The sequence below is a fragment of the Centrocercus urophasianus genome, unplaced genomic scaffold, assembly GCF_019232065.1.
Source record: "Centrocercus urophasianus isolate 14NV4802_14NV808 unplaced genomic scaffold, USGS_Curo_1.0 seq_42, whole genome shotgun sequence".
Lineage (NCBI taxonomy): Eukaryota > Metazoa > Chordata > Aves > Galliformes > Phasianidae > Centrocercus > Centrocercus urophasianus.
The window spans coordinates 1,674,260-1,700,292 of NW_024885000.1; the positions used below are offsets into that span (position 1 = coordinate 1,674,260).

General features: G+C 44.7%; 1 protein-coding gene across 3 annotated transcripts in view; it reads right to left on the bottom strand.

The window, feature by feature from the left end:
- Nucleotides 1-26,033, bottom strand: part of MAGI3 (membrane associated guanylate kinase, WW and PDZ domain containing 3) — a 51,057-nt gene that overhangs the window by 12,958 nt on the left and 12,066 nt on the right. For 2 of the 3 annotated variants that reach the window (XM_042833579.1, XM_042833582.1), the window contains exons 2-14: nucleotides 15,956-16,072; nucleotides 13,869-13,988; nucleotides 12,913-13,122; nucleotides 11,435-11,609; nucleotides 10,580-10,659; nucleotides 9,090-9,147; nucleotides 8,227-8,321; nucleotides 7,493-7,681; nucleotides 6,169-6,777; nucleotides 5,238-5,269; nucleotides 3,747-3,900; nucleotides 2,703-2,794; nucleotides 36-228 (exon numbers count right to left, since the gene is read on the bottom strand). In XM_042833579.1, the coding sequence (XP_042689513.1) occupies nucleotides 36-228; nucleotides 2,703-2,794; nucleotides 3,747-3,900; nucleotides 5,238-5,269; nucleotides 6,169-6,777; nucleotides 7,493-7,681; nucleotides 8,227-8,321; nucleotides 9,090-9,147; nucleotides 10,580-10,659; nucleotides 11,435-11,609; nucleotides 12,913-13,122; nucleotides 13,869-13,988; nucleotides 15,956-16,072 (2,124 nt within the window). The remainder of the gene's footprint in view (nucleotides 1-35; nucleotides 229-2,702; nucleotides 2,795-3,746; nucleotides 3,901-5,237; nucleotides 5,270-6,168; nucleotides 6,778-7,492; nucleotides 7,682-8,226; nucleotides 8,322-9,089; nucleotides 9,148-10,579; nucleotides 10,660-11,434; nucleotides 11,610-12,912; nucleotides 13,123-13,868; nucleotides 13,989-15,955; nucleotides 16,073-26,033) is intronic. The other variant, XM_042833580.1, reaches the window with a different exon arrangement.

Genomic DNA, 26,033 nt, shown 5'->3' on the forward strand with positions numbered 1-26,033 from the left:
CAGATCTATCCCTGCACAACTGGACAGATACATACCACCAAAGAAAATCTTCCTCCGGACAGTGAGCAGCACCTGACCGTTCCGTGCAGCACTGGTCATTAAGTCCAGAACTTGTTTGTGTGACTTCCCCTTAACAGGGACTCCATCGATGCACATCAGTTCATCAGCAGCTCGAAGCCTGCCGTCTTTTTCTGCCGCTCCCAATGGGATTATGGCTCCAATGTAAATCTATCAGTAGGGCACAGTCAGCGGGTTAGAATGGCAGAACACAAAGCCATCAGCACACACAGGGGTTGGGACCCAGCTGAATCCAGGCAGATAAAAGCTTTTGGGAAGATACTTGAACTTGATGGTTCATTTCTAGCAGAAGCTCAGCCAGCGAGTGGACTCCTCACAGACTGACTGAATGGACACCAGCTGGGGCTCAACACATCAATAAATACAAAAAGTTTTGAGGATTTTTAATCCTCATTTCACTACACAGCTTTTGGTGAGCAAATGCTGACTTCAAACAGCTGCGCTCCTCTTATCAAATTTGTCTGCCGCCACCTCATAAAGTGTTACTAAACATAACAGATAAGAAAACACAGTGTTTATACACTAGACTGACATTGGTTAAATGAAAGGTTAAGAATAATCACTGTCAGTAGTTGTCTGAGGTCAAGCAATGGAGAGCAGATCACCTGCACACAGCACTCGTGACATCAGCTTGACACCAACTGCTATGGTTGTTATGGAAACCAAACATGATAAATGCTACACAGTGCAACAGAAGTGTAACTGTTTGGTTTTGCTATAAAGAGAAGCTGCTCTTCCTTTTTGTTAAAGGTGTGCTAGAAAAAAAGCAGACTAGCACTGGATCACAGCTGTGCATGGAGAAAAAAACCCAACAAACTTATTCCTTCAACTACAATCAGAAAGCAGTCTCTGGTTATCTACTCCAAAGGTTTTTTCTCCTAACTTGACAGCTGAACATGCTATCAGTCTCACTACTACTTTCCAGAGAAGAGCATTTTCCTTTCAGGCAATGGAGGAGATTCTCCCAAAGTGCCACAACAGAACAAGGCAGTCTGTCTCCAACCCATTCCTTGATGACTGCCCTTCATCCAAGCCAAACTGTGCAACAGCTCTTCTGTAGGCTGAAGCCAGGAAACACTGCTACACTGACAGCTTAAAGCCTTACCTGCACCCTCATCAGTGACCAGGAGACAGCAAACCAGGCTCTCACCACCACACTTCTCCCTGTGCAAACACTGCAGCTGCATTTTGATGCCACTCAGGAAGCAAAATAACACCTACATCCATCTGCAGGAGGAAGCCAGTCTAACAGCTTCAAGGCGTTAATGCAAATCCTAAAGCAGCATATTTTGTGTTTTTGAATATGAGAGGGAAAAACCCAAGGCAAAAACACAAGAGTAAACTGGAAAAACTGTGCTTGTATCCTCAAGATGAAAATCCACCAGAAACCACAGACTGACAAAACATTTGATTCTGAAAACATGCAAGGAGGATGGAAGGGGAAGGGGATCCAACACCTCCCAGAGCTGCCTTGTCTCATCAGGCTGCAGTCAGAAGAACAGCCTGGCAGTTTCTGCAGGGTAAGCAGCTCCCTTCTGCTCATCTGCTCCCCAGGAAGCTCCAACATGTGCAGCAAAAACTGAACACTGCCAGTGCACGTGGTGCCAACAGCATGGGATGCTGATGCTCAGCCCTATAAAGGCTTCCTGAGATGCAACAACTGTTACCAAAATGCACCACAATTACAGGCTTGACAGTAAATTCCTGCTGCCAAAGAAAGGCTTTGGGTAAAAAGGGAACAAGAGCCTTGCAGATTAAAACTTGAAGCATTCAAGGTCAGGTTGGACAGGGCTCTGAGCAACCTCAGCGAGCTTTAGGTGTCCCTGTTTGTTAAAGAAGAGTTGGAATGGATTACCTTTAAAGGTTCCTTTCAACTCAAACAATTCTATGAAGAGCAAAGAGAAGAAAGGTAGCCAACCATATTCTTCCCTTTGTTTGTCTTGAACAAGTCAGGCAGAACTGTTTCCCTGCAGCCTCCAGTTTAAGTCACCCAAGAGCCTGCAACCACTATAGCTCCTCAGCTGGAGCCCTGCACAGCCACCTGCTCCCAGGGATTGAGCTGCAGCCCTCAGGCCATGCTCAGCACCTCCATGGTTAAGTTCTTTACAGTGAGAGCAGTGAAGTGCTCAACAGGCTGCCCAGAGAGGCTGTGATGCCCCGTCCATCCCTGGAGGTGTTCAAGGCCAGGTTGGATGGGGCCCTGGGCAGCCTGGGCTGCTATGAAATGTGGAGGTTGGTGGCCCTGCATGCAGCAGGGGGTTGGAGCTTCATGATCCTTGAGGTCCCTTCCAACCTTGGCCGTTCTGTGATTCTGTGATCAGGGAACACAATGTCCAGCTTTAAGCAGAACTGGATTACATCTCGCAGCTTTAACTGGATTACTCAAGAGCATTTCACTGACTGAAGACGAAATGATTCTCCTTTCTTAGGAGCCTGAGCTGAACCACTTCTTAAACCCAGAATCAATCTGGTAATCTGAATCGATCCTCGACCTTTAAAAGTCAGTTTTTCCATCACTGAATTCCCTCCCTAGAAGCAGAGAGAAATGAGGAGGACAGAGCAGTAGCCATCCCAACAGCAGCACAGTGAGATAACAGTAAGCAGCTGTAAGAAGTGTCACCTACAGGCTGATCCGGTCCGTCCCCTCCAAGCACGCGGAATCCGAAGCCCGACTCCTGTTTTCGTAGGAAAACATCCAAATCCCTCGTGTTTGGAGCTGAGACAAAACATTGCAGAACACGTGATGAGCTACCTTTGGTTAGTGGAAGGTTGTTCCTTTGTTGTGCTTTCTGATTCTTTTTATACACAGAACACAGTAGCCGGAAATACAGCGAACAATTCTAACAGTTAATGAAGTTCTTTTTCCAAAATGGATTAAAAAACAAACAAACAAACAATATAGAAAAAGATGAAAAAGGAAAGGACAGGTTGATGAGTGCCTAAGGAAAAATCACAGCTGCATTCACACAGTGTGCCAGGATGAAATCCACTCTGCAGCACAACTCAGGACCATCTATAAATGCTGAAATGGTTTGAGTCACTGAGCATCCCAAGCTGGAAGGGATCACCAAGTCCAGCTCTGCACTTTGCTTTGGTCCTTTGGTCTGATGTTACTCTTTGTTCAGCTTATTTATGAACAGCATTTAAAAAGAATCGTCTGCATAGTTGCTTTGTACAGTTGTTTTTTATGAGTGGGCCCACTGAGGTCTATCTGTAACAAAGCTCAGAACACAAAAGGTTTTTGGAGAAAACACCTCAAGGATTTACTCATTATTTTGTGGAATTCCCTTGAATAAAGATTGCTAAAATAAACCACATCCCCCAGATGATCAGGGGGAGCAGGAAGTCACATCTGCTTTGCCAGGCCCATGGAGTGACCACTTTGTTCAGAAATTCCTGGAGAGCAAATACAATGTTAGAACATCATACCACTTGTATGACTGATGACATTATTGACACGACGGTTGAAACACACAGCATATGCACATATCTACCTTGAACGGGCTCTACAGTTTTCTGATTTGTGTGAATTATGCACTTTTGAAATGTCTGTATCCATACAGGGTTAACAAACTCAGTGGGTGAAGTCACACTGCTTTTACCACAAGCATGCCAAAGAAAAGGCTCTGTTATACTGAGCATTTCCCAGCTGGGGCTGATATACTCACGTTTGTCCTCATACATAGTCTTGGACTTCAAGTAGACTTCTGAAGGGTCCAGTTTAGGAGAGCCTGATCTTACAGCAGTGGGAGGGAAAGGCATAGGCTGTGGGATGGCATCGCTGAGCGCTTCCAAGCTCCCTGAACTCTCCTGCTTGTCCTTCTGGAACAGAATCCCACCCCACAAACCCCACTTAAGCCAAAAGCCTGAAGGAGTTCATGCATGCAAAGATGATAAGCGTTGCAGAGAGGTGAAATGAATTGGGAATAAGTCAGCAGGCTTTATATTCTTCTCCTGTGATAGCTGCAACACTGCCATTCCAAGAGGAAAGGCCACCAAGTATCCTTGTGTTCTCCCATCTTAATTTCCAGTGAACAATAAGTCTAAATAATTCTTCTTGGCCATAAACCCAACCTGGAAACCTGGAACATGGTGCTCTGCACGTGTCTGTGCACGTTGAGTAACAGCACAATATTCTGAGCTGTGCCCTTTTAGGAGGGTAGAAGAAAACTCCCCCAAGCAGCTCAGAGCTTTCACACTTGCATGTCCATGAACACAAGAACTTGCCCTTTTTAACTGAACTCTTTTGCCACGTTGCTTAATGCCACTGAACATTGAGTGCTCCGTGGAAAAGCTGCTCTGCCCGTGTGTGGAACGCTGCTCCCAGAGCCCTGGGTATTTTTAGCATGGCTGCAGAGCGTGCTGACATAGGAGCCATGCAGGCACAGCCCACGTCCTCCAGCTGCACCAATCTGTGCAGCAATTTCTTTACTGCAGGCAGCTGCATGCTTGTGAGAAACCGAATCTGCACATCTCAGCGAGTGCTTTGCATCATCCCACTGCTCTGACACAGCTTTCATACTTGAAGAGCAGGACAATGTTGGAAAAAGGAACTGCATTTACATCCTGCTGATGGGCTTCTTCCCAAAATGAAATAATTTGCTGGGTACAACACGTTTTTCAGCGTGCAGCTCTGCTCTTGGAGACGCTCTTGGTGGCTATCAGTGAGCCTATGTCATAAGAGAAGTGCTCATGACACAAACGTTTCACAATCTGAGGGTATTTTCACCAATCCTAATGATTCTTTGCTGAGACAAAATATATTACAGACACCCCAGTGGAGGGAGCTTCCAAAAACAACGAGCATCAAACTAGAAATGTAAAACTACAGTGCGTTAAGAAGGGAGCAGTAACCATTTTGTTATTTTATGTGAGGATCGAGGAACACTGAAGTATCTGACATTTCTTTTAGAAATCCTATTTCACTTTAATACAGATCACGCAAAAAAACCCAAAAATACATATATATACACTGTATTATTCATGAAATTTCAGGAGTAAGAAATAAGAAATCCATTATACCCAAACTCAAAATACTCAAAGGGTTTTGTAGAAGAACTTCAGTTTTAAGTAGACCATGTTAAAAAGTCTTTTTGCCACCAAACCCCCTTCAGTATTTTTCCATCTGAAGCAAATTTAAATAGACTGTAAATACTCACCACTTTGCCAGTTTTAGTAGGTGAGGGTGGACCTGAAAAAAATACAATGCAGATAGCAATTTCAATTCTAGGTCATCCAAGCTTAAATAGCATTAAGGGAATATAATCAGTTCCTCCTGAGCTGAAAGTGATAACTGCTTATTCATTCTTTCTTTAAATTGCAAGGGATCGTTTAGTTGACCAAAGCCATCACTTAGGAGAAATCTCAGATCAGAGCTGCTGGCTGTACAGCAGTGAGTTTCTCCTTCTGCTGGATGCTGGTCAGCCAGATCACACAGGAGTTCACTGCAGGAGGCTGTGAATTAGCCTGGTGGAATTTCACTTGCCACCAAAGAAATCTGTTCCCCTGGCTGATTAAGAAACAGCAGCATTTGTACACAAAATGTCTTGGAGATTTTTCCAAACACCCAAATGACCCAAGTGCACTCAAAAGGCTACAATAAAACCTTAAAAGGACACTAAAGCAGTCGTGTTGCTTTCTAATTCATTCAGCTCCATCTGGTATGTGGTTAACAACGAGCTATGAATATGCAGATGTGAAAATGATCATTTTTTCCATTTCAGTGAAAGGTTCCATCTTACAGCTGATGACTCTTGCCACTCCTAATCACCTGTCCAGCACAGCTGCAGTTACAGGAATACATTTGGCGACGTCCAGAAATCTCCATCAATCATACCCTTTGTGTTATACTAGAGACTGCATTGTTGCTTTAGCACTCCCCAGACACTGGGAAGAGACAGTGTCTAAACACACTATAATAAGTTTTGTGTAAAAAACCCCTAGCAGCATGCCCTCATCCAAATACTCAGGGCAATAAATTAAACTTAGAACGTCATGGCTGAAAGACATAATGAAACTGCTAGCTAACTTATCACACTAAAAGAGGCCTTTTAAAAAGCACTTGTGACAGCTGTAAATTTACATATTTACCTCCTCTTAAGATGAGCAGGGGCACCTCTGCTCCTATTGGAAACTGCTTCAGTACCTCCACGACCTGCAGGTGCGTCAAGCTCTGCACGTTCTGATGGCAGATCTCCTTGATTACATCCCCTTTCTGAAGTCCTTGGCACCACTGGCTGTCTAAAATCATTTTCACCTTCTGTCCTGTAGGACTGTCTGCAATGGCAAACCCAAAGCCTTTGGGACCTTTGACCAGTGGGATGGTGACCAGCTCTGGCTGAGAGCCTCCCGAAGATGCAACAGAGATCCTCTGCTCGTTTGTCTCCATGGAAGGGCCATTGAGACGACCGTTGACCAACATTGGGCCTGCTTTTCCATTCTGGTCCAGCACGACTGCCCCGGCTATTAACTCCTGGCTGGTCAGACAAATGTCTCCTTTGGTCACAGGTGGTCCATTGATAATAGGTGTAGCAGTCACTATATCTACAACTGGGTCCTCATGGTCATCAGGAAGAGGATAGCCACGGCACAAAGTCATGTTCACATACTGGTTGACAGGAACTAGCTGAAACATCTGCACAACATCTGCATGGGTATGGCCAAGGACACAGTTTCCATTTATGTCTACAATGACATCACCTGTTCAAAAAGGAATTTAAACAGCATTAAAACCAGAAACAAAACTGCACACACCTTTCCAGTATTCTGAGGCTCGGAAGAAAAAGAAGAAATCACTGGACAAAATCATTGTGCGTTGTGTTCAATCACTGTGCATTGCTCCATTGCTCCACTGTTCACAAAACAATAATGCTGGCTGTACCTCTTGACTACCTGTTTCCAAGAAGTGCAAAGGACTTTCTCTTTGCATTTACTCTGTGTCATCTCTGAAGACAGTATGCTAAATATACAAAGTTTAATCTCCAGCAGATTTTAAAAAATGCTACTATCCAGCCACAGGAGATGAAGCACGGCACACACACTGCTGCAAACAGATGTCTTCTGCTTTAATTCATACTTTAGAGCATCCTAAATTCAATCCAAGAATAAATCGGATTTTTGGGGGGGTTCCTATGTTTATTTTAGGATTGGCTGAACTTAAGCCAGGATTGCACCCACGTGTGTTTCATAGCCTTACCCTGTTGCCACACGTGGTTAAGCATGTATTTGCAAAATGAAGAGAAAGTGCATGTCACATCCTGAAACCTTGTTTCATAACACATCATGCTGATCAAGAAACTCTGCGTACACAATACAAATCCCCAGGAGTAAATCGTCCTCTCAATCTCACACATCAGCGGCTGCACTCTCCAAAAAGCATCAAAAGAAATGCAAGCTTAGAGAAAGAACCATTTACCTGGTGCAATTCTCCCATCCTGGGCAGCAGGTCCATCTTTTAACACATTTTTCACCTGGAGAAACTCATCAGGCCTGTCCCCTCCAATAATTGTAAAGCCAAAACCCATCGTGCTTTTTTTCAGTGACGTCCGTATAAGAGCTCCTATCAGCTGGGATGGATCTCTAGTGAAGAGAGACTTCTCTGGCCCTGTGCATGACAAGATGCAGCATAATCAACCAACAGCAATGCTGCTTTATGGCAGCCATTAGATCTCCAAATGACAGTGACCACAAGCACATGTAAAACAGACAGTCGGAGAAAGAAGGAAGATATCTTAAAGTCTGGGTACCAAACTTACAGGTTTTCCAAACTGTATTACAGATTAAAACAGGGGACAAACTAAATCTCCCACCTCTAATTTCTGGTTTTGCTCTCTTACCTTTGACATCAACGTCAGCAGCAAATAAAATTCAAGGAGTGGCTTTACCTGCACCTTCCAGCTGGCTCTCCTAACCCTCCCCTTATTCCAGAGTTGCTTATGACAACCAGCTTGAGATTTACCAAAATGCTTTTAAAGCAGTGCCAGGGTCTCAATTTAATTTTAACATCAAAAACCTTACAGAGTCTGAAGAGCAAAACCACAAGGAGCCAGCAGAAAGGCCAATTTCTTCATCAATTCCCCACCTGATTATGTGCAATGCTTACTTGTAGATAAAGATATGAGCGATAAAGAACACAATATTTGGTGATACCTGATTTTGAAGGGCCACCATCAGTCTGTCCCAGCTGTTTTTTTCTTTTGGCTTCCAATACTGGGTTTTCAAACTGAGTTTTTTGGTTAATATGACTGTAGACAAAAGGTAGATTAAGATATCAGTGGAAACCATCCTCATTTCACAGAAAACACAGCCACAGAAGACAACCTACAAATACTATTGTTTGATCAGATTAAGACTTTGGAAAAATGAATGCCAAACTATCAGAGAATCAACATGGAATGTCTTTTTTTCCTTTCAACACCTTGATTTATTTGAAAAAACAACGTAATTTCACTTCTTGTGACCATTTGGTAGAGCATACCTTCATTCCACTCTGCAAACTTCTATTAGATAAGAACAGAGAAGACTTGCTTTTTCTCCTGACACTAGCTGCGTTGTTTCAATCTCATTATTTGCAACTCTGCTGATCTTTTTAACGATGGTTAAAGAAAGGTTTAATTTTCCCTGACCTGAAGAAGACCAAAAAGAGCTTTTGCAGCAGTTTAGCAGCTACTTGTGATGCCCCTTTGGAGACAGCAATGAGAAATGTTACTCTTGCTCTTTTACAGTTATCACTCTTAAATCAAGTCACCCTATTTTTGCTATAGCTAATGAAAATGACATCAGCTCGTTCCCATTTATTAATTACTCTCACTGCCACTTGCTTTCCTTCCCTAGAAGAAATTTACACCAGTATGTCAGCACAGTCATCTTACGGACCTTCAGTGCTTCTGAAATGTGCACACTGGCCTCTAGAACTTGTTTTTCCTCAGTACAACCTATATACACTGCTAAGCAACTGCCTCACTACTTTCTGCTCAGTCTGTGACTATTTCAAATTAATAATTAGCACTTACTCAACGTAATATGTTCCATATTGTGGGTCTTCTATTTTTTCCCATCCGTAAGGAAGTTCTGCAATCAGAAAGAACAAAATTCTCCACTACTTTGGAAAACTATCTGCACATATCAACACTCAACAAAAAAAGGACAGATGGAAAACATGAATTAAATACAAGTCACTTTTTTCCCTCTGTTTGTCTGAGACTTGTCCCTCTGATGAAAACACATTAGCTTACTCCAAGGAATCTGAAGCCCTGCTCCTCTCAACCTTTGTTCCACTGGATCAGACTTCTATTTAACAAAACCACATCACTTCAAGTCTGTAATGAACTTAAAGACAGATCCAAATTAACCTATTTGGGAAGGAAGAACATATGAAAGGGAATAAAAAATAAAAGTCTGGTGAGACAGTAGGCAGCAGCAGATCATTTCTGACTAGAGGTGGCAGGCAGTTAAAACAGAGGTCCAATTACTCTAGCATTATTGTCCTAGTTACCTTAACCAGACAAACTTAAATATTTGACACAACCAGGTAGCTAGACATTCTGAAGGATAAAATTTCTGTGTAATCTTGTTTGAGGCTGCCCTAAGTTTGAAGGTAACAGCAATTTTCCTAGCATATGACAGCATGTTACCACTTATTAGTATCAGCATCACTCCACAGGATTTGACAAAAGACCCAGGGGGGCCATTCATTTAAACGCTGTTCATTTGGATACCCTGCATCTCTCTGTTTCAAGTGCTCTTTTTATCCTGTGGTGTGCTGCACGTATGTTTAACAAGCAGCAGTATGAGTCCATTGCTCCAGCTGGCTTCATTATGAATACATGATTGTTAGCCTGTGCAATTTAAGGAGATGACAGGCCGTTCTGAATCTGCCTCAGCTTTTGTAACATGCATTTGCTGAAGACAGAGCTACTTGGTACTCCTTTTTTGGCTGACTAAATCACAGACTGCATAGGAAATGGATACAGGTATCGTCTGTGGGTCAGTCATGAACCTGACTTGCAAGTCTTGAAACAGCAGCATGAAGAGCTGTTACTTCTACTTACACATTCAAATATTATACCATAAGACATGCAATACACATTACTAGCAGCAGGTATTATGCTGTATCTTCATTCTGCATATATTCTAGTATTTATGGACCTTCTGTCCCTGCCATATTCCACCCACATAAAAAATTCCAGTGTGATCTCTGCTGATACATCCAGCTTTCTCCTTAGCAATGGTACTTACTGGAACAACACATATCATTCTCTTCTCAGGAATGCAGATACATCCATGATTCAGTCAGATTCCATGACTCCAGGAAAAATACATTAAGCTTTTTCCCAGTCTTACGTGGGCTCTCACTACCACTGAACTACAGATGCTCAGCACTACGCCCTGCTTGCTCCAGAGGCACATGTATCAGCAAGAAGTTTCTGTCACAGCAGTAATGGATTTTATCCAGCCCTGACAAAACTCAGCCACAGTAACAAACGAGCTCTAAATATCTCACCTCCATCTTCACAATCTTCAGGAGCCTTGGCTTTCTTACAGAGCCGTGGATCGAGCCATGTGGTTGTCTTGGTGTTGTGACTGCAGAGCAAAACAGCCCATTAAAAGAAGAGGCCTTCCTCAGACTGAAGAAATTTTGCTTGACCTTAAACATTTACTACCTCGGTCAAACCGTAGCCTTTAGATAACCTCACCCCTGTTTACACCGCAGTCACACAGTCAAATGTTAAATAGAAAAGGCAACAATGATACTTAGAGGTGCCAGCACTCCTGAGGACAGATGTGAAACATGAGAGGCCTGCTCTCCCGTGCCCCAGAAAGCTCATGTGAAAACATCATCTGTTTCTACCTGAAAGCAGCAAATGCTTTTAGTCATATATTTAACATTCAGTTAGGCTCTTATTTCTTTTCACCTCAGAATTCATAAATGAGGCTATTTCACACGTGCACGTATGAACTGCTTTTCTATCCTGAGGTTTAATCTGTGCAGCTCATCTCTTCAAGCAGGTATTCCCAGCCAAGGAACACGCTGAGAAGAAAGAACACACAAGTTCTCAGCTTTCAGAGAGATCTGTCATTGTAAAAGTTTATATGATGCTTCCCTTCCAACATCCACCCAGCTCTGCATTTTGTGAGATGCACAACACTGCAAACTGACTGTGCCCACAGAGCCGTAACACCTTCCTGCACAATGACTATCAAATACATAGCACAGATCATTATCAGTAAGGAACAGAAGAGAGGAAAGATACAAAATTCCATACAGAAACATAAGGAAAAAGGAGAGGTGTAGGAGCTTTAGGCAGCTTCCCAGACTGCGGCTCTTCAGCTCAGATCTTTCCTGCTGGGTACTCACTCGATGAAGTAGATCATGCCAGTGTCAGTGTAGGCCATCTCCCAGTTCTTGGGCAGAGGTTCCAGGGTTTCATCCCTTGACATGTAATTTCTGAAGTCCATGGAGCTGCTTGTCTGGTTGTAACTGGGAACAGGTTTCATCCAGTCAGAAGAATCTGAGTGTTTTTCTTTGTTTTCTGCAGTTGTTCAGGGAAAGCATTACTATTTGTCAGATGCTTATGCTGTTTCTCACTAAGCACCACCCTCTTAATCTGGCTATGAGAGAATGTCAAACATGTCCCTGGATGTGATGAGCATTTTTCCACTTTTTTTTACTTTTTTTTTTTCAGCTATGGACTTTGAAAAGCTGACATGAAAACACTGAACTCTGTTCTGCCCCTGCCAAAGAGAATTAACCTCATATTATTTGTCTGAGCCTAAGCTACAAAATCAGCACAGGCAGAAACGCAAGCCGACTAATTTGTGTCCCTCCTCACACAGAAAACAGTGTTTGTAATGCCACCAATAAATAAATAAACATGTACAAGTCCTACTAATATTCCTCAAAGCACCAGCACTGAAACGTAGAAAAGACCCAAACTGCCAATAAGACAAACACACCTCTCTCCTGCAAGCTACAAGAAGTAAAAGCTCCCCAAAAATCCCTGCTAACACTTCATTCAAGCCTCAGCTTGGCAGTTCAGAGGTGATGCCTGCTATCCCCAGCCACACGATGATGCCCACGACTTTCACATCACCACCAGCCAGGCCACCGGGCGCCCTGTGCTGTGGCGTCGCCAACCCTGAAGCTAACAAGATTAGGTCAGGTCTGGTCAATATAAGCCTTTCTTAAACACTCACACACGGGATCAGCTGCAAATTCAATGTGACGGCTTCTCTCCAACATCAGTTCTTCCCCCTCGAGAGGAATAACCATGACAGCAAAACGAAAAGGGCGTGCTGCCAATCTCTGAAACATCCTACTGGACACTGGTCCGGTCTCAATGCACTGTGCTTTACTCCTCTCCACAAACACTCCCTCGGGTTATCCTGCAGTTCCTTTCAGCAGAATAATCTGAACATTTTACAGTACGAGCTGGTGCTGCCCCTCAGACTGATTGTTTCACTAAAACCTCCTGGATTTGGTAATCTGACCAAAATGAAACGATTAAATTTACAGGGCATGAATTACACTCTGCAAAGGGATTCTGTTCTATGGATAAATTTTTCCTTCCCAATCAAGTAACTGGCTGCTGCCCAGCACTACATGTTCTCTACTGAGCAGTGCATTTTATGATGCAATTGCACATCTGGCTGGGAGAACAGCTGTTTCTTTTTAAAATGTAATTTCAAAGGAGAGCAAAAACACCCGCCTGAATAGAAAACTGCTCTCAAACTTCACTAAAACTAAGGAAGCAGTTCAAGCAAGCATGAATACTATTTGTATACTTCTTATTCATTCATAAAATACTTCAGGGAATTTCTCCCCTTGTAACCAACCTATCCCTCCGCTGCCATTGACCGCTTCCTTTTCCTCCTCTTCCTCATCTTCAGGGAGAGAACTGTCCATCCTCTGCATTTTGCTGACTGATGTGGTTCTTTTCCTCTGTGATTCAGTATCAAAATCATTGTCAAAGAGAACTTGATCCACCGGATCAGGCTGAAAGGGGCTGGGCTCTGCTGGAGGCTTTGGAGTACCATAAAAATTACCTGCCAACGAGACAGAAATCAGCATAATGAAAGCACTGATACTTGTCCAAGCACTAGCAGGATTATATTGCAGATATTTACGTACAAAAAGCAATGTAAGACGTCCGCATTTCTTCTGCAGAAAGTGCCAAAAAGTAAAATCATTCTACAGCACGAGGCAACAAAGAACAAACATTACCTGAAGCACAACTGCAGGCAGGGAATGCTGTAACAGACATCTGAAGGCTGTGCAACTCCTCTCTTCACCCACTTGCTTCAAACAAAGGTGGGTTTGGGGTCCACTCCCTCCACTCCCACATTAAGGTCCCTCACATCCCTGTGAAGTTCTCTCTGCCTGCTATCTAACCCCTTAAATCACAACAGAAGGCTATCACGATAGCAGTTCCAGGTCTCTAGCTAACTGCTTCCTGATGGTTCACTGCCTTCAATGAAATGTTTTTAACTGCAAAACACTTTTTCCCTATTTTATCAGGATTTCCCTTGCCTCCCATTCCTTTAATGCATGCCTCTGAGAAGAACACCTCTGTTCCATAAAATTGGGAAAAGAAAGAAAAGAAAAAGACCAGTACTCCTCTCATAGGCACTCCAGCTCTACGATAGGTACTGCAGTAGTGGAGAGGCAACATGAAACCATCAAGGCGAGTAGGAAAAGTGGCACCTCCTGGATACAGAGAGCTACAGAAACCAAGATACTGGATGTGAGCACTGGAAATGAATTCCCATTCCAATAAGCTTCACCCACATACCATCATACGTTCCACTTTCCAGCAAGGCTCCACTTTCTTCCAGTGCTTTGAATTGCTCCACAGGAATGAAATTATAGTCTACGCCAGGGACTTCCCCATCTCTGGGAGCCCTTGTAGTGCCTGGAAAAAGAGAAAACACAACTGTAAGGTACTGAAATCCTGCCTTCTTACCAAATGCAGCCTGCTGTCAAAGTAAGTGAAAACAAGATATTTTTGAGGCTTCATACAATGATGACCTCATTCTGCTATGCAAGCAAGTGAACAATAATGTGTAAAAACTAGGCCAAGAGATCGTGTAGGAATGATAAGTTATGGTGGAAGGAGGAAGAAAAAAGCAGAACGAGGCAGTAATTAGAAATTTTTCCTTAAGTTCAGCGAACCAAAAACTTACACTGTAGAAGCTGATGATTACATGGGCTAGGCAACAGCAGTCTGGGAATCTGGGAGACTGTTTAAGAGCTATGGTATTTTAATACAGCTGTATGGGTGTTTCATCTCCCCATCATTTCTTGAGCATCCGTATTAATTCAGTAATGAGGTCAACATGACTAAATACACTTGATCTTTGGGCCACAAAATCCACAAACAGGCAGAGGAATCGTATTTTAACCTTACAGTTCAGAGGGCAATTCATCTGTACTCCAAACACTGGCTTAGGTTAACTGCTTCAACATGATCAGTAAATTGCTGTATTACATACAGAAGTTCTGCAAGTTTCTGTGTCTATAAGTAAGGGCCACCTACTGTCATAACAGCTTAATTAAAGCTCCCCTGGAAAGGAATTTACTAATTTATTAAAATCCTATTAGGTTCAAAGAAGGAAAGGCATACATCCATTTTTTTAATTTTCTTTTTTTTTTGAGGGAGCAGCATTAACTCAAAAGGAATTATCTCAGAGAGAGAGCAGCTAATAAATAAATGGCTTTTCACCATCATCAGCTTTCAAGGAACTCACAAACCAGCAGACGTGTTCAAAATGGTAACGGCTGTAACAAGAGAATGGAATCTCTGTAGTTACAAAACTGTTAGCTGACAAACTCTGAAGTTTTTAGTGCAATGAATACTCAAATTCAGACAGCAGTGAGTCTTTTCAAATGGCAGGACCTCTAAGACAAGGTGAAGGATGGTTTTGTGGTAATTAAGAAATGAAAAGACAAAGAAGGGTGGAAAGCAAAGGCGGAATGTTTGGCAGCTGTCCCAGCACCCTGTGCCTTACAAGGTGCTCCCTGGGAATCCTCACCTGCAGCAGCAGCCATGTAGGTAACACACAGATAAAGGCAGCAGGCTCCCACCTGTGCTGGTTGGACTGTGATGCTAGCAGATGCACAGAGCAGAAGGGCTGGCACAGCTAAAAAGACCCGTGGCCATCCAGCTCCTCCAGCTAATCAAGTCTTGCTGTGACACTCAGTTTGTCCTTGCCCTGCTCCCTCCTCTTCTTCCTTGGTCACAGATCCCCCTCTGCCTCTTGCCACCATCTCCTCGTGCTTTCCTAACAGCATCACCCAGCAGGTTCATCACATCCTCCGTCACCCTATAGGCTGTGATGCCCTGTCCATCCCTGGAGGTGTTCAAGGCCAGGTTGGATGGGGTCCTGGGCAGCCTGGGCTGCTATGAAATGTGGAGCTTGGTGGCCCTGCTTACGGCAGGGTGGTTGGAGCTTCGTGATCCTTGAGGTCCCTTCCAATCCAAGCCATTCCATCACTTTATGTAACCTCCCAACTACACGTGTATGACATCCCACAGTCATGATGTGTTCACAGGTTTGCTTGATTGTTCTGAGGAAGATTTATTTCCCAAGTGGGAAGTAACGTGGCTACTCTAACAACAACAACTTCCAATGAACTGAACACAGATACTCTTGAAATGCCGAGCTTTGAACTCCGAAGTTTTTGCTGTGTTGTCAGTCCACACCAGGAGTCATTGTCACTGCAACTTAAGATATGAAACTGTTCACATAAAGCTTTGAACAAAGCTCCTGCCAAAAGGTAGAACTGTGCACCACGTTAAGAGAGGAGACGTGTAAAGCTCTCGAATGAGGTGATGGTGAGCACAAACAGATCAAACGAGGCTAACCATTACATACTTACAAGGGATGGTTCTCAAGTAGAGATTGTCTCTGATCACTTGCTGGAGTTTATGGTCTATGGAGCCCTTCTGGAACTGAAGGCTCAAGTAATGACGCAGATCTTTGTTGATGACTTTTCCTTAAAAATGAACAAACAAAAATATCTTTTGTCAACACCGAGCCAAAAAACAAAATGCCAACGATGGTATTTCGCTGCTGGAAGTTCTGCAAAAAAAAAGAAAGCAGCAGCAAGGCTTGGGTTGTTTTAAATTGAATAATCTCAATGGAAAACATACTGCTAAAGCCTAATTCTCAGCTGGTGTAAACATGGCAAGGTGATTTTAAGCTTAACTGAGCAACAGCCCTCCATCCTCAGAACCTCCTAAGCAAGACAGTGAAGTATTTTGAACTACAAAGTAATAAAATATGAAATCTGTTATCCAGATTCAAACCCCACACAGATAGAAAGCTGCTTCAAAACATACACAGCAGTAATACCTTCCATTCAATTTACTGCCGCTGGTTAGATACCTGAATTCAATATTTTGTCACACACGAGCCTGCATTCTTGATGTAACAAAAAGAAAATATTTTCTTTTTAAAACACTGCATGATAGAAGAGGTTGCTTTTGTGGTTTTTTTTTCTTTACAATTATTCCTTTGCAATACTTCTGTCAGGTATCATTAGCAAATCTGCCACATCACTAGACAACCACGGCCCCTTCAGCACACAAATAAGCGAGCTCTTGTATTACTGCCTCATCCTTCTGACAGAAGGGTACAAAACAATCTTTTGTACCCTGTCATCTTCCCAGAAAGCACATTAAATAGGGTTCAGTGACCCTGATAAATTTAAGTTACGTACTACAGCAGAACACTCAGGGCTTCAGGGAAAAAGACTTTTAGTTGTTGCCTCTTAAAACCAATGCAGGAGATGGTTGGACCGGTGCAGCACGACGGGAGCAAGAACTGTAATGTTCAATGCCTTCTTTGAAAGGAAGTCAGCAACAGGTTACAGAACGTAAGGAAACAGTTGTATGAGTGATTTTAACTGCGGCCTCTGAAGGGAGCTGAGACCTTGCTGCTGGAATGGGCACCAGGTCCACATCAGCCTTAACACAAAGCTCACCCGTACCCTAAAAACAAGGCAAGTGTTCCTGTATGAGATGCCAGTCAGGGCGGGAGGAGACAAAGCCACATCCACTGCTACTGACCCAAGCACTGCCACAAGGCACATTGTGTACTGTTTCTTGTGGGTTTATGCTTTTCCCTTCTCCAACATAACAGATCAGTGACTCTGTGTATCATCTACTGCTCCTGGCATCCTTGGGTTTGTTTGTTACATTTAAAAAGCGAAAACAAAAACCTGAACCTTTAACAACTTAACAACCTCAGGTGGAGCCTGGAGGAATCATTAAGGTTGGAAAAAGCCTCTGAGATCATCAAGTCCAACCATCAGCGCATCCCCATCATGCCCATAACCACGTCCCTATTGCAGTGAGTTAGGTGATCTGTTCAGAAAAAGAAAATACTCTGTGTATGAAATGACACACACACAGCTAAGCTTATGGAGCTCTGCCCACGAGACGATCAAAACCAGAAACCAAAAGATGGCCCAGCACAAAGCAAGCCCACCCCACTCCCAGCCCACAGCAGGTGCAGCACAGGGAGCACCCAACTCCACCCCTGAACTCCAGGCTTCATTTCTCACCCTCATTTAGCGCTGAAGAAACAACATTCAGAGACAAAAGAAGGATTTTACAGCACGAAGATGACCCCAAAGTATAACCCTCGCTGTGTGCTGGGGGTAAAGCACTGATTACCCCATGTGGGTGGGGTGAGCAGCACAGTTCTCAGCCCCTCACCGCTTCCCAAGCGCAGAACTTCGCAGTGCTCCCATGGGTGAAGCACTCTCTGCTGTTATGACAGCAAACCCTGAGCTGAATTCCCTGCTTTGCCATCACGCGCTTTTCTTTATGAAGCTTTGGATTTGATTCCTGCAGCATAATGAGCAAAACATGTCACGGAAAATGAAAACAAATGGTGTAATCTCCACCAAGAAGAATATTTTCCATTTCTTACCGTAAATCTCTTCATTGTTTGCAGGCAAGATGGTTTCTCAACATTAAAAAATGTTTTACTACTAAAACGGCCCATCCATCTCCCTGTCAAAGCCCAACCCACAATGCTGCACTTGAGCAACACGAGCACATCTCTGCACAGATCGATAGAGGCAGATTTCCCCATGGCAGATGATTCTGGTTCTCAGCTATGCTCCGAGAGCTGCATGGAGGGAAGGCTTGGCAAGTGGGAAAAATCCCAAAGGGACGTGGACCTGCAGAGCCTTTATTCACTCATCTCCCCCTCTAAAATGTAAAAGCTTATAAAGCCTTCTCAATAAATATCAGCTCATTCCAAAGGAAGAAAAAAAGTACAACTAAAACTGCTCCTAAGGATGGGCCAACGCTACGGGGTTAATCTTAACATTACCCTCGCAGATTGGACTGCATTCTCTGACCACGACCACAAAGCTGAAAGCACTGCCCGGGGAAAACGGGAGAAAGTCAAACAAAACACTTGGCAGACAAAAATGAGGGAAGGTCACAGAGAGTGGCTGCATTAAAAAGCAGGAAACTGAAGGAAGAGCGAGGATGCTCCAGGCGGCCTCTAGGGCCCGTTTCTATGCAAGAGGCAGCTACCTCCTCCTGCAGGAGCCCAGCAGCACGCTCTGCACACAGCTCAGCCCAGCAGACCCCGGGAGCAATAAGAAAGCTAAATGCAGCGCTGCTGCGTGCCGTGCTGCTGAGCCGCCCTTACGGATGGCACACACAACAGAGGGACCAGTCGAGAGGAATAACGTCCTTTGTACCGCTCAGGTTCTCTAAGATGCACGGGCACAATCCTCTTGCTTTCATTTAAATTAACCACAAAGGAACTGTTTAAGTGCGGATCCGGGAGGAAAGCACGCTAACAAAAAGGCTTCGGCAGCACTGCAAAGCACGGAGCTGATCCGAGGACAGACCTGGGGACAAACAGGGCAACAGCCCTCTGCTTTCACCTCATAAACGGAGGGGTAAAGCTGTACCTGAGTATGAATGCTGAGCACACAGCCACAAACAGCTGCTTCCTGCTACAGCGTGACTAGAATTAACCCCAACAAGCCCACAGCCGAATTACAGCTGAATTAATTGCAGAACAGCAGCACTCAAGCTTTGATACACGAATCACCGCCCAACCGTAAGAGGCAGCACTGCAACTCCACAGGTAGCTGCGGGTGATGCTGTGGGTGCAGGGGCTGTGTGACAGCCGTGCCCACAGGTGTGAACGCAGCCTGCGGTGCACAGCAGGCACTGCTCTGTGCTGGAGCTCAGCGACGTTTCCATGCCAACAGCTGCTGAGACAATGACCTCTATATGCTAAACAGCAGCGGCGGCGTTGGGAGGCATTTTTCTTCCCTTCTTTTTTTTTAAAAAAAATACCTAGCTGTTAACAAGAAAAACAACTTTTCCAAGCAGCAGTTCATTAAAAGCACGTTAACTTCGCTAGCAAATGACAAAATCCATTGTTAGGGCACGCACCTTCACTGCAGCAGCCAGCATGGAAACGTAATGCAAGGGAATGGATGTAAAGGGGGAATGGCTGCAGGTGTCAGAAGGAGCACTGAGGAGCGGCCGCACAGCCCAGCTGATGGATGGACAGCAGGCCCAGCAGTCAAACACAGCTCAGCCACTGCCAGCAGGCCCAGGGGAGAGGAGAGGGCCATAAGGCACAGCCATGGGAAGAGGATCCTGCATGAAACCCACTGTCCCGTGATGCAGACCCACAGAGACCCTGAACTAGAGTAAACTGGCGCACAAACACTGCGCGCTGCTCCTCACCCTAAATCCCCTCAGCCCCTCCCCAGATTATCCTGCAGCCACAGGCTCACAGGGGCTTTTTTTTTTTTTTTTTTAAGCATTGAAGAACAAAAAAAAAAGCAGGGATTATATCCTGCTGTGCAATTCTGGTTTGCAGTGGGAACGAAGCAGAGGGGACACTGAGGGGATTCCCCACACTGTGACACAGCCAAGCATACAGGGCTGTGCAGAACGCTCACACTGCAGCAGGAACCATCATTGGGCAAGGGAGAATATCCACCATTTAATTACATCTTGGTACCAGTACAAAAGTAACATTAACTGGTCTTTGACTTGACTAAAAAGAAATGGTTTTTGGAATGGAAAATGGTTTGAAGTTGAGGGAGGGAAGATTGAGGTTGGATGTCAGGGGAAGTTCTTTGCTATGAGAGTGGAACAGCTGGAACAGCTGCCCAGAGAGGCTGTGGATGCCCCATCCATCCCTGGAGGTGTTCAAGGCCAGGTTGGATGGGGCCCTGGTCTGCTATGAAATGGGGAGGTTGGTGGCCCTGTGTGTGGCAGGGGGTTGGAGCTTCGTGATTCTTGAGGTCTCTTCCAACCTTGGCCGTTCTGTGATTCTGTGACTAAGCAAAAGCCATTTAAAGCAGCTCCCAGCTGCACAAACCAGGTGTGCTGCTCCAGGAAACCAAAGCAATGCGTGCACAGCATTCACTCTGTAGCTCCTCAGCAACGACTCAGAGGTGCAATTCAGCATGAGCTGCAGACCCTGACACTGCACTCACTGAGCACAGCCACTTCCTCATAAAAACACCAAGGAGAATCAGGTAAGCTTCTTAAAAGAACAATCAGCTGCTGCATTATTTTCTAATGGACAACAAGAAAGAAAATCACTGGGTTCAGCTCACAACACTTAACAATTCCTATATGCTACCCATCAATTACATTCAGGTCACCTCAGGATGCTCCCAGCACCGAGAGCAGAGCAGCACGTTAGGAATGTGACAGACACAGCGTGCTGTTTGCCTTTCAGCGGGACTGAGCAGCAGTGGGCCCAGCGTGCTGCTTGGAACACTCACTGCACCCACATCTCCATATACAGCTGGGAGCATCCTGCCAGGACCCAGCCAGGCTGGCTGTGGTTCAGAGAAGGTCCTGCAGGCCTCTGCTGCCCCACTGCTCACATATGGGCAGCAAGCACAGGTTGGGTGGGGACATTTGCTGACGATGAAACCCATCAGAAGACATCAAGTTCCCCCTGCACACCGAGCAGAAGGGACAAGGTAAAGAACAAAACTTGATTTTCTGGAACAAAGGTGGGAGAAGAGCCAAATACATTCAAAGCATAATTTTGGATTTGAAATGCAAATGATATATTTCACTAAGACAAATGAAAAAAATAAAAAAAAAAAACCACCCAGAAACCACATGAAACCAACACCTTAGATTTTTAAAGGTCGTGAAAAAAGAGCAAAACATGCTGCTCATCTGTTCTGGCTGTATTAGCAGACTCTTCACCTCCTCCCTCAGCAAAGGGCTCTGTCAGAGATGCAGAATGAGAGCTGAGCCACACTGCCAAAAAGCGCAGGGCCCAGAGAGCTGTGTGATGTGAGAGGACACCGCCCTGGGATGGAGAAGTGGAGGAGCACAGATGAAAGCAAGCCGGGCTGTTTGGGAACACAGACAGGCAACAAAGCAGGTACAGCAACTCAGAATCATGCTCTAAAGAGAAAATATTTTGAATATATATATTAAATTCCTCAGTAGGCGGCCATACAAAAGCTTTCAAACGCTCGTGCAAAATTTTGCTAAAGCCTCCTGGGATGCGAATTTCACTTTGCTGAACGTCTGCAGAGAATAAATGGTTTGACTGAAGACAAGGAGAGCACAGATCACTTTATAACTGAACCCTGAAGAGCTATGCAAATGGAAGCATTTACCAGACTGGTTCTACACATCCCCACCAAACGCCCCAAGGCCAGAGAGCAACAGGACAGGACAGACTGGCCAGGCTGGGATGCACCAGCACTGTGCAGAGGAAGGCAGCAAAACCTTCTGTGAGCTTCCAGCTACAACAGCGAATCTTGTTTCTTTGTGCTGTAAAGAAATAGGGGTGAAGAGCATCTGCTGGTGACCTGCTGAGAGAATGCGACTAGCGTCAATCTGCTTTCAAGAAAATTGAATTAAGGACCTTTCATGGAGCAATGGATGTGTCGTTAAAGATACTCTGCAAATCCACCATCGTGTGCAGGGTATGTCACACTGACCGAGCTGCCTTCACATGACAGATGCAGAACAACCCACAGAAGAATTTACATGGAGTCTTTTGTACAGAAGAAAAATCTCAAGACAGTTCAAAGTCACAGCAGCCCATTAAGGCAGACTCATTTACCACTTGAAAGCCAAGAAAATATTAAAGGGTTTACACTGAAAGGCTTATTTAATTGCAGTTTGTTACACTCTGTCCAATGAAATCTCGGTAATACATTTGTATTTACAGAAGTTGTGGTGGAGATAAGCCTTACAGTCTTAACAAATCGTTCACCATAGCATTCAAAAAATCAAATGTTTGGTTTACAGTACAGAAATAAATGAAAAACCGTTTCTCCGGATTGAAGCAAGGCTGCCGCAAAGCTCTCTATTACCCTGGTAGTGCCTGAATCCAGCCAAGACCAAAGCTCCCCTTAACACAGCCCAGCTCAGCTGCATCACACGCAGAAAACACCAGTAGATGTGAGCTCTGGGCTTTTAATCCTAACACAGCTTAATTCTGAAACACACTGACGGCTGAAAAGGACAAGAGATGAAGTGTGAGCAGCAGCAGCTGTGCCCCGTCCTTTGGTTCTTTTATTTTCGGTGGTGTGGAAACAGCAAAACGCACTGCACCAGAAGCCTCCTGTCTGTGGGTATCCACGGCAAGGTTCCTCATCCACTACCAGAAAAAATGTTTTGTTCAGTGCAGAAGGAAGCAAGAAAACACTGGCAGAAAATAGATGGCATTTACAGGATTCTTTCAGTGCCATTTGGTTAGCGTATGAAAATAACACTTGTTACCCAACTAACAATTCCCTCAGTTTGCAAACAGATGTGTCAGTTGACAATGTTGGATGCAAGGAAAGAGGACCCAGCACTGTGGAGCGAAAAGGTTTTTCCACAGAAAGATTCTGCTTCCATCTACCGAGTGCTGCCCAAAGACCCAAAGGGGCCAAGGGAGAGCTGGGCAGGCACCGACCTCAGCTTCACTTTGTTCTGTGTGATGCAGTGGTGGCACAGCCTGATCCGCCGCCTGCCTGCAGTCTTAAGGGTCTTCAAAAGGGAAATCCTGCGAGCAAAGAACTTGAAACTTTCAGATGGCAAGCTTCAAATATAATATTATCAGATATAATTACAGTAGTACATTGCATGCACACAAAAATCCATTAACCATGGAAAGAGAGTCGGGAGAATTACAACTGGGTAGGGGTTTCTCTGATAATGCCAAGTATTTTAGCGTAGCTATTATTAAGCAGGAGAATGGCAGAGCACAAAGAGCTGTACAGCTGTTTCTGATATAAGATCAGACACTGAAGGAGATATGAGTAGAACTCAAATGATTTAAAGTAATGAATGGGTTTCAAATAAAACGCAAACATAACCATTTCCTTCAACTGAACAGAGGGGGAAGAGAAATGCAAAAGAACTTTCCGCAAGAGAACAGTTTGACCTTTTGCATAACATATGGTGACTCTCCTCTCTTTGATTCAGAATTTTCTTCAGGAAAAAGCACAGAAAAGATCAACAATGTTATGCATATTTATAAAGGTTTGCTATATTCTGAAGAAACATTTTGTTTCTCTGTTTTTCTCAAGATGCCTCCCCATACTTCACAGGTCCATTGTATCACACGAGGCTCACGGGAAAGATGGAGCACTTGACAACTTCCTGAAAGTACCACAGTTGACAAAAATTTACACAGTGACAGGGCAAGGGAACGGTTTTAAGCTCAAGGAGGGAAGGCTTGGATCGGATGTCAGGGGGAAGTTCTTTGCTGTGAGAGTGGTGAGGTGCTGGAACAGCTGCCCAGAGAGGCTGTGATGCCCCGTCCATCCCTGGAGGTGTTCAAGGCCAGGTTGGATGGGGCCCTGGGCAGCCTGGGCTGGTGCCAGATCTGGAGGCTGGTGGCCCTGCTTGTGGCAGGGGGTCAGAACTCAGTGATCCCCGGGGTCCTTTCCAACCCAATCCATCCTATGATCCTATGATTTTGCTTTCAGGTCCTACGGGGCAGTGCCTCCAAGTTGAGAGCTACTGCTTTCCTCTGCTCCTGGCTCACAGAAAGCATTTTCTATTCTGACACTGTATGGTGGCTGTGGGAATAAGAGTCAGAGGAAGAGCTGTGGGCAGGAAGCCGCCCTCGAGGTCCTGCTCTTCATGCACCAGATGAAGCTGGAGCTGCAGCTCAGCAGGACAACCATCATTCCCTCTGCCTACTGCAAGTGCTGCCCGTTCCCCAGGCCCTCAGCACTGTCCTCATTTCTAGCAGCCCCCACAATATTCCATCTGCCAGAATGGCACACAGCTACCAGCTCAAGTAAGTCGTGCTCACACTGATGACAAAGAACTCAAACTCCTCTGCCACTGCCAGACTCAGGCAGAGAAAAGGACTCACATGGGTATCTAGAAAGCTCAGTGAACGCATCCTGGAGAGCATGAAAGACCTCACCAAACAAAACTTCCATTTGTGAGGTCAAACCTTGCCTCTGAAAGTGAAGCAGAAACGCAAAGCAGGAGAGCCAGCAAGTTTCTGACATCGTTGCAGGAGATGAAGGCCCATCAGTAGGACAGGACATAACATGATCTGCTGCTGCCGCGCAGTCACACTGCACACTGCTCACGTGCATCCAAAGCGCACGCTACAGAAAGTTGAAGGATCAAAAATTGCCCAAAAAAACTTAAAAACTCAGAGTTGTTCTAAGAATAGCACGGATGGCTTTATTAAGGCTTCCTAATTAAGCGCTCCGTCTCTTGCTGAGTTTTAATCAGTGTGCAAACGAGCACACCTACGGGGCTGTCTGGTAGGAGCAGGGCTGTTGCTGCTGCTCTCGCTCTGCAGAGCTGCACACAGGCATCACAGCTATGAAATCAGAATCCCCCATAGCTGCTAAGGTTGTAGTAATACATAAAATGTTTAATCTGCTTGTAATTGAGCAGATACAGAGCTGGAACGCTGCAAAACAAAGGCAAGCAATCCAACCAATGAGATAAATTTCTGCAGGGTAACTACAGCTTGTTCTTCCAAATTTATAGACAGTCTCCCATTCATTCCCTTACATGTCCAGTGTGGGGTCTTAGTACATTCACAGTAGAGAAAATTATTTATTGAGATTTGAAGCAAAGCAATTTGCCCCAGGAGGCACAATTAGCATACACAAATGAACAAAACTGCTCTAACATTAATGCTTCCCTACCGTAATCCGCAGCAAACGTGTCAATTCAGAGTTATGCTTCGCAAGCATTGCTTCAACAACCCTCTCCAACAAAGGTTTCCAAACGGAGAACTTGCACTGGTTTTGCCCTGGGTAAAAATGCTCTGCCCTGGTGCCTGTCCCAACGCAGTGTCACATTTCACATACTGACATATGGATAACACACCATATCTTATTGCTTAAGCAGCGTGAAGCTCTATAGAATGACACATTTCAGTCACATCCCCAAAGAAAAATGTCCTTGCAGCTGCTCTGTGTTACACAAGCCATTTAATCTGTCTGGGACTTGGCATTACTTTCCCAGCAGAATGGTACGTGTTCACATGCCAAGACCTTTTTTTTTTTTTTTTTGGAATGCGCTGATTAGAACTTATTCAAATACGACACGGGCTTATTTTTAGCCTACTTTTCATAGGAAGCAAGACACACAATTACACTGCGCATAATTTCTAGGCCCACTAACCTATTTCGGGCTGGAGTTTGGCAGAGCAGCAGTTCGACAGTGACACTGTGCTCGTGCTCTCCTGAGACACGGGAAGCCCCGTCAGCAAGGAACCTCCCGGAACAGCACAGCTGGCAGCAGCAGCTCCACAAAGCTCTGCTCTGCCCGAGCCCAGCAGCCAAGCTCTGCTCTGGGACCCCACAGCTGTCCCCACATCCCCTCGCTTTGAGTATCACTGTTTTCCTAACAGCGCAGCTCATTCCCATGCGCTGGCTCACGTTGAAATGTAATCAGAGAGCTTTGTTGAGCAGACAGCTCTGTCCATATCAACTGGGGCTAGAG